Here is an 8,629-nt window from a genome sequence, read left to right as displayed (position 1 = left end):
TTTTTAATATTGGAAGACTGAATAAAACTTAGCACAAAACATGCTAACATTGATAGCTAGTAAGCATGCCGCTAAATCGACCGGTGCAGTACCTGTTAGTTTAGCGTAGCCAAGGGACAAATGAGATGTGCTTTATGGACAAAAGTTAAAACTAAATGTCAAAGTACCACTAAAACATCATTGCTTAATCCCAACCCAAAACAGTCTCAGCTACTCCGCTGTAGGAAAATGGCGGTAATTGGTGAGTGTCTCTCGATCGACCAGGAGGGGAAGACGAGCTAAAAGTCCTGAGATAAACGACATTGTCTGTCACACAGTCTTTGTATGACACCAGACCCCGGCAGCGGCGGTCTTCTCATCGGTGAGCTTTTTTTTTTTTTTTTTTTTGCATTTAAGAGTCTGTGCATGGAGGGAAAGTGTGAGGCCTCCGAAGGCCAGGCCACCGCACCGAGAAAAACTAAAAGTCACACTACATTGGGAGCAGTTTAGTTCACTTCTCCCACATCTGTTAAAAATGTTAAAAAAGAGGCACCAGTGGCAAACGAGAACAAGCACTCCTTTTCCTCTAAGAGCTGGTGAAACTACATAATTTTTTTAACTATCTCTTTTTCTTGCAGTGCTGTGCAGCAAAGCATGGCCTTTACCTCTGACCAGATATGTCCACCTCTACACCCTTAACCATTAATAGGCTGTAGAAACGACCCTAAATAACCCTGGATTCCTCTTCCATCAGCCCTCCATGCAGAGAAGCAGCCACGGCTGTATTAATTCGGTGAATTCCTACACTTTTGCCACATGTCACATGTTCAAAATTTCATTTTTGGAGGCCTTCCCATACACATACACACATCTGTGATACAGCTCAGGGGGTAAGGAAGGCAAAGCAGGTGCTCCCACAATTTTTCTAAAATATTTACATAACTGTTCACTTGAGTTTTGCGCCGTTGTGGCCGGTCCTGCCCAATCAGATGTTCTCGGCCTCCCTCTGCGGGACCTCCCTGATGCTGTCCTGCGGTCTATCGCGGGCCGCCGGCCGCCGACGGATGCTACGTCCGGATGAGATGAGGTCAGCGTAGCCGCGAGAGTGAGAGAAGGCATACGCCGAGCGCCGGGAGCGCGCACCACGCTGGAACGCTGACGGCGTCTTCTTCTTCTCCTCTTCCTCCATTTCGTACTTCTTCCTGTTCCTCTGAACCTGAGAGGGGGATGATTAATAGTTGGTCAGTATTAAGTTTTTTTCTCACCTACCTACCCACCCACCCACCCATCCAGCCACTCTTCCATCCAGCCAGTCCTAAAAAGTGCTATGTTTCTTTATTTATAGCTAGCTAGCTAAAAAAAAGGAAAGAAACATAGCACTTTTCAAAACAATAAAATTCTTTGATAAAACAAAAATACTGAAAATAGTGAAGGAAGGATTAAAAAAAATGTAATTATTAGAAGGCATACTGGAAGACACGAAACAAAATAGACAAAACACTTACAAAAAGGTCGGTCTACCAAGGTGAGCTTTTTCAAAACGTGTTTTAGGCAACAACAAAAAAAGGAAACAAAATCGGCTAGCCCGAGCTCCTCAGGAAGAATTTGAAGAATTTCGTTTCAAGTTTTCCGGTGAGGAGAGGCCCACGGAGAAAATCTATAAACTTATTATAAAACCCCCCCCAAAATGCAGTGCGTTAGTTTCTGTGGGCCTGACCTTGTCTCCTACTGAGGGCCAGATGGTTTTATGGAGGAACTGGATGCAGATGACGGGTAACAGACTGATGCCCACGGTCAGGATGATGGTCAGCCACAGGTAGGGCTGTCGAAGAGCGTTGGAGGCTGCGCCTATAGAGATACACACAAAGACAGGCAGACAGACAACAAGACGGAAATAAATGAACACGATAGATACACCCCCCAAAAAACTGATGTCTCCATCAACACCAATAGATCATTTATACTGATAAAAAAAGAACAAATCTTAAATGCAGACATAGATAAGAAATGACAAATAACGACAAAGAGAAAAACAGAATGACGGTCAAGTGTCATCACTAGGAGAAAATACTTAAGGCTACACCTGCACAAGTATATTATATATGTATCAAACACAATCTAACTGTACAAAGTATAACATATCCTGACTACCGAGCAGAGATCAGCTGAGGCAAGGCAGGTTTATCTGTGTAGCACATTTTATACAACAGGGCAATTCAAATCGGTTTACAAAAGACATTAATAAAGATATTAAATCATACAGAAGACAGAGACATATTTCAAATCATATGACAAAAACACAGTAAGATATAAAGAAATTAAAAGACAACAGAAATACAGGCCCACAGACAGAAAAGAAAGACAGAGGTTTTAGTCCTGACTGGTGAGCAGTGACAGACACAGACAGACAGACAGGCAGGCAGGCAGACAGGCAGGCAGGCAGGCAGACAGTCAGGCAGGCAGGCAGGCAGACAGATGGGCAGGCAGACAGACAGACAGGCTGGCAGACAGGCAGACAGAGAGATGGGCAGGCAGACAGATAGATGGGCAGGCAGACAGACAGACAGGCTGGCAGACAGACACACAGATAGGCAGACAGACAGGTAGGCAGACAGACAGACAGAGACACAGACAGACAGAGAGACAGACAGACAGGCTGGCAGACAGACACACAGATAGGCAGACAGACAGGTAGGCAGACAGACAGACAGAGACACAGACAGACAGAGAGACAGACAGACAGAGCGATAGACAGACAGTCAGGCAGGCAGGCAGGCAGGCAGGCAGGCAGACAGACAGACAGACAGACAGTCAGGCAGGCAGGCAGGCAGGCAGGCAGGCAGGCAGGCAGACAGACAGATGGGCAGGCAGACAGACAGGTAGGCAGACAGACAGACAGAGACACAGACAGACAGTCAGGCAGGCAGGCAGACAGACAGACAGGCAGGTTTGTACTAACCGGTGAAGGTGAATGCTGAGGGAAAGATCACATGGATGCCAGCACTGTGGATATCGAACATGATGCCAAAGTAGATGGCTATGCTGCCCAACACCGCAAAACAGTTGACGAACGTCCAATAGGAGGTATCCAGAGAGATCTGCCAAACACCAAATGAGTTCAAATGAAACGTTACACAGGCAGTTAAAACGTAGGTCAATAAAATGAAAATAATCTTACTTGAAAAATGTTTACTTGGAACTTTTATCATCGACAGTGTCTCCCAACCCAACACCGCCAAAGTTCTGGACCTGAACTGGGCCACCAACCTGCAGGTTGACCGTGATTATCAGCGACGAAGCAGTGACGACAGCAAATGACTGGTAGTCTGACGGGGCCTCTCCGTCCTGCCCCATCGTCTGCAGAAACGCTCCGTAGGGGATGAAGAAGATGATGAGCGATGTGAAGATGCCGTGGAAAAGGCTGATGAAGAAATTTTTGTAATTGAACAGCGACCCCTGCTGGCCCGGCAGGTACAACTTGGGAAATTTTAGGCTCAGTTTGTCGTTTACATCCTACAGGTAAGAGCAGGCGAACAGAAGAAGCAATGTTAGAAGAGGATTTTTCAGGCTTTACTGTCGGACTGAAATCGGTAAGGCATTAACTTTTGCACATGACATGAGAAAACAGTTAACAACAACACTTTTGTTTGTGAATGATTAATATTGTTTTTTATACCCCCCCCTTTTCTCTCTAATTGCACCCAGCCAATTACCCCACTATTCTGAGCTGTCCCGGTCTCTGCTCCACCCCCTCTGCCGATCCGGGGAGGGGCTGCAGACTACCACATGCCTCCTCCCATACATGTGGAGTCGCCAGCCGCTTCTTTTCACCTGACAGTGAGGAGTTTCACCAGGGGGATGTAGTGCGTGGGAGGATCACGCTATTCCCCCAGTTACCCCTTGCCCCCGAACAGATGCCCTGACTGACCAGAGGAGGCGCCAGTGCAGCAACCAGGACACATACCCACATCTGGCTTTCCACCCGCAGACATGCACAATTGTGTCTGTAGGGACGCCCGACCGAGCCGGAGGCAACACGGGGATTCGAACCGGGATCCCCGTGTTGGTAGGCAACGGAATAGACCGCTACGCTAACTGGACGCCCGATTTTGAGATACTTTATTGATCCCCGTGGGGAAATTCTTCTCTGCATTTAACCCATCCCAGCTGTGTAGCTAGGAGCAGTGGGCAGCCGCCGTGCAGCACCCGGGGACCAACTGCAGTTCGTTTTGCCATGCCTTGCTCAGGGGCACAGACACGAGTATAAACCCTAACATGCACGTCCTTTCTTGATGCAAGATGGAAGAGGGTGTGGTTATGTAAGGCTATGCTCCTCTCACCTGGTCCAGAAGTCCAACCAGCAGCACAGGTAAACTGCTGTAACAGACATTGTAGAGAGTGATGAACCAGTCCTCATAGGCAACCTGCAGAGAGAGAGAGAGAGAGAGAGAGAGAGAATGATTAAATTAATGACTGAATGAATAGAGATGGATGAATGAATGATGATTTATCTGGAACATGTAAATAAGCAGGCTATAACATACAGATAAGCCATTGCAAATAACCCGAGGTGATCAACAAATCCACACATCAGACTCAGCGAACAAATCTCCATATGCACCAGATTATGTGTTACATGTTGGAACAGGAGTAGGAGGAAGTGTACACTTATTTTTTCCTACCCCTTCTCACATACTCTTAAGTTACTTCAGCTACTATACATTTCAAACTCAATTCCCACTGTACTGTATAGCTCACATTCAATGCAAGTTGTGCTGCACAATGACAACTCACCTACTGTGAAAATAAGAGAAAAAAGAGAAGAAAAAAACCACGAGAAAGAGAAAAAAAAGACAAAGAAAAACACATCCTGATGTCATGTACCAAGAATAAACAGATCTCAATGCTACGTACAACCCAAATATCCACTCGGAGTCTTAGAAAGAAAAATGAGAAAAAAAAATGCAGTGAGAAATATTTTAGAGATAAATAAAACTTAGACAGTTAACAGAATTCATCATCATCCCTATATCTCTTGATGATCAGTTCTTTCTACTGCTTCATGAATTTCATAATGTTTGTACTTTGTTTGAGTTCCATGCTCAGACTGTTCCACAATTTCACCCCAGACTGAAATGTGCAAGTTGTATTTTTATTTTCTTATTATCTTCAAAGTTATTTTATATTTTATATCATATTGTATCAATATATAACTATTATTAATATCTATATAATATATATTTATTTATGTATATATAAAATATATATTTATATCATTTATATAATATATAAAATATATTGATTAATATACAATATTATGTATATATTAAAATTTATATTATCTTCAAAGTTGTACTTTTATTTGGAAAATATTAAAAAAATAGAAAAAATATTGAAACTCAAGTTAATGGTCACGTCCATATCTGCATATGAAACTGGTCATTGGTTTGGGTCGTTATATCACTGTATTGTTTATAAGGGTGGGACAGCTGCAGTTGGTTGAGACTGAAGAGGTCCCTTAGATGAGTGATGAAACGTTTCTCTCGATAAACGTAGTGCCCAGATGAACTGATTCACCTTTCTTTGATCGGAAATAAACTCTTTTGTTCAAAACTATAACCTACATTTTAGGATTTCCCATATAATTGTGAAATCGTTGGCTAAGAAAAATTGTTAATGCCTGACTACATTTTTGGCCTTGGAGAAGACCCCATTTCCTTTCTCTGAAAGGATCTGCTAATGACCCAGGTAGACATCCAGCACCTGAGCTAAGCTAGGCTAAACTCACCATGAAGTCAGACAAACTCATGGACACCTTTTGCATATCTGTGACTGCAGTCTGAAGGTACACTGAATGGTAACAGGACTTCATGTAAAAATCCAGCACACCAAATTGTCCTTTTAAGGTTCGAACTGAGATTTGGCTAAGGTTAAGAGAGAGCGAGGGGGGGGGGGAGAGAGGGTGGAAAGCCTAATGCACACACACACATCTATAATGAGGAGCTCAACTGACAACTCTAAGGACATTACTATTAATCATGCCATCTTTCTTCTTCCTCCCATCCAACACAGTAGTTCCTAATCTGGTCCTGGGGTACCACCATTACTACGGCTGTTCCATTCTGCCAGACGGTTCACGTAATTAACCTGTGGTGCCAGCTCTAAAAAACGAGTCCAATTAGAAAGCTGCAACACTTGACAAAATAGAAAATCAGACGTGACATGGGTCTCGAAGACCTGAGGGGAGACTGTTATCTTTAATAAATTCATCAGGAAAGTCCACCCATTATCCAAACCGCTAATCCTGCTCCGAGCGTCACAGGGATGCTGGAGCAGTCATTGGGCAGCAGGCAGGGAGATGCCCTGGACAGGCCATCAGTCCATCACAGGGCTGACACAGTCACACCTAGGGACAATTTAGTACGACCGATTCACCTGACCTACATGTCTTTGGACTGTGGGAGGAAACCCGGAGCACCCCGAGGAAACCCACACAGACACGGGCAGAACATGCAAACTCCACACAGAGGACGACCCGGGACGACCCCCAAGGTTGGACTACCCCGGGGCTCGAACCCAGGACCTTCTTGCTGTGAGGTGACCACGCTAACCACTGTGCTGCTGTGTCACCATATCAAGAAAGTATATCATATTTTGGGATATAATATATATCCCAAATATATATTTCATACTTATAGCATGAAACAGGCTTGTACTGTCCCAGAGAATTTACTTTTCTAACTGGATTATTTTGCTCGTTATTTGTTGAGCACTTTCCCTACTGTTGAGTGTTTCTTTTAACAAAGTTTTATATATATATATATATATATATATATATATATACACACACACACACACACACACACACACATATATATATATATATATATATATATATATATATATATTATAAATATATATTTGGGATATAATGTATATAATACTTTGGGATATGAAATCTCAAATACCTGCCCTGTAATGCATCTTGGTAACATTGATGATGTTGTGATGAGAGAAGAGCTCTACTTGACTAAAGTTTTACTTGCAGCAAGTAAGAAAGCCGTTACCAAAAACTGGCTTAATGTTAACACTCCACAGCAGGAAGAGTGCATGGAAATCGTCCAAGGCAGTTTTGCTGTGGAAAAGTGGACATACATTTTGAGAGTTCAAGAGAATATATTTAAAAAGAACTGGGAAAAATGGAACATTTATATGAGAAATGACACTGACTAAATGAATGCCTAATTGAAATATTTGTTTGAATATTGAAATATCTCCAGACAACTATTTATTACTTTTTGTCTTTTATTATTATTATTTCTATCTGTATTCTTTTTTGTGTTGATGTTTTTGGTACAGTTCTCTTTATATCTTTTTGAAAACTTAAGAAAAACTTCAGTGAGAAAAAAAAGAAGAAAGTATATCATATAATAAAGACAGCATTTATGGGGGCAAGAATTACCATAATAGCAAAGAAAAAGCCAGATAAAAAGAAATGGTAAAACAAATAACCAATCTTGGCATAAATCTCATTGTATACATAAATACTTATCATTAAAAACTGTAGAACTTAGATAATACATTTCTAAGAGGACGATACCAAGTATTTGTAAATCCTTTAAAAAAAAATAATGCAGAATTTCACAGCGTCTTTTAAAAAATTACCACAGTTAAATTAAAATTTTTCTATTTCATGAGAAACAAATAGTTTATAGAGTATAATTTCAGGAAACAATACAAATTAATTAGTACAATTAGCACACGTGAGCTGGTAGCCACTAACGTGAACTCAAAAGGATAATGAAATCACCTCCTGTAGAGCGACTAAACACTGCCACCCCCCTCACCTGTGAGGAGTATCCGCTGAAGAAGGAGTACCAGAAGTGGACCAGCGTGAAGGCAAAGTTCTTGAAGAAGAAGAAACGCAGGAACTTGCACATCCTGATGTAGGACCAGCGGCCATGAACCAGCAGGAGGCGCTGCAGGTAACGAAACTGAGCAAAGGCGTAGTCACTGGACATAACTGCCTGCATCCCCTCCTGACCACTGATACCGACACCGATGTCTGCAGCTGAGAGGAGGACGAGATGGGGGAGAGGGATGGAGAGACAGGAAGAAGGAGAGAGAGACAGAGACAGAAAAACAATGAGAATTGGTGAGACAGATAGACCGTGAAAGACAGAGAGAGGGAGAATCAGGAAGTGAGAGAAAGAAGGAATAAAGGAGCTTGGCCCGGCAGAGGATGTACTTTCTCCGCCAGCTCAGGGAGTTCGCCCTGCCTCAGGAACTGCTGATTCAGTTCTACACTCTAATAATCCAGTCTGTCTTCTGCACATCCATCACTGTCTGGTTTGGTTCGGCCACCGAACAGGACAAGGACAGAATATAACGGATATTTAGGTCTGCAGGGGAAATCACTGGTGCTGACCTGCCCTCCATTCAGGACTTATACACCTCCAGACTCAGGTAACGGGCAGGCAACATCACCGCAGACCCATCACACCCTGGTCACAACCTGTTCCAACTCCTCCCCTCCGGCGGGCGCTACAGAGCACTGTACCCCAAAACAACCTGATATGAAAACAGTTTCTTCCCACGGGCTGTCATTCAAATGAACGCTTAACACTGTCAAATAAATCCAACCATGCTG

The 8,629-nt window shown here is 43.0% G+C and overlaps 1 protein-coding gene across 1 annotated transcript in view; it reads right to left on the bottom strand.

The window, feature by feature from the left end:
* Nucleotides 1-964: 964 nt before the first annotated feature.
* The window catches only part of atp8b1 (ATPase phospholipid transporting 8B1), a 45,665-nt gene continuing 38,000 nt past the window's right edge, over nt 965-8,629 (bottom strand). The window contains exons 24-29 of the mRNA XM_056291189.1: nt 7,827-8,050; nt 4,320-4,403; nt 3,247-3,492; nt 2,939-3,077; nt 1,697-1,827; nt 965-1,195 (exon numbers count right to left, since the gene is read on the bottom strand). Of these exons, the coding sequence (XP_056147164.1) occupies nt 965-1,195; nt 1,697-1,827; nt 2,939-3,077; nt 3,247-3,492; nt 4,320-4,403; nt 7,827-8,050 (1,055 nt within the window). The remainder of the gene's footprint in view (nt 1,196-1,696; nt 1,828-2,938; nt 3,078-3,246; nt 3,493-4,319; nt 4,404-7,826; nt 8,051-8,629) is intronic.

Source organism: Lampris incognitus, chromosome 12, assembly GCF_029633865.1.
Source record: "Lampris incognitus isolate fLamInc1 chromosome 12, fLamInc1.hap2, whole genome shotgun sequence".
Classification (NCBI taxonomy): domain Eukaryota; kingdom Metazoa; phylum Chordata; class Actinopteri; order Lampriformes; family Lampridae; genus Lampris; species Lampris incognitus.
This window is presented reverse-complemented; position numbering and strand designations above follow the sequence as displayed.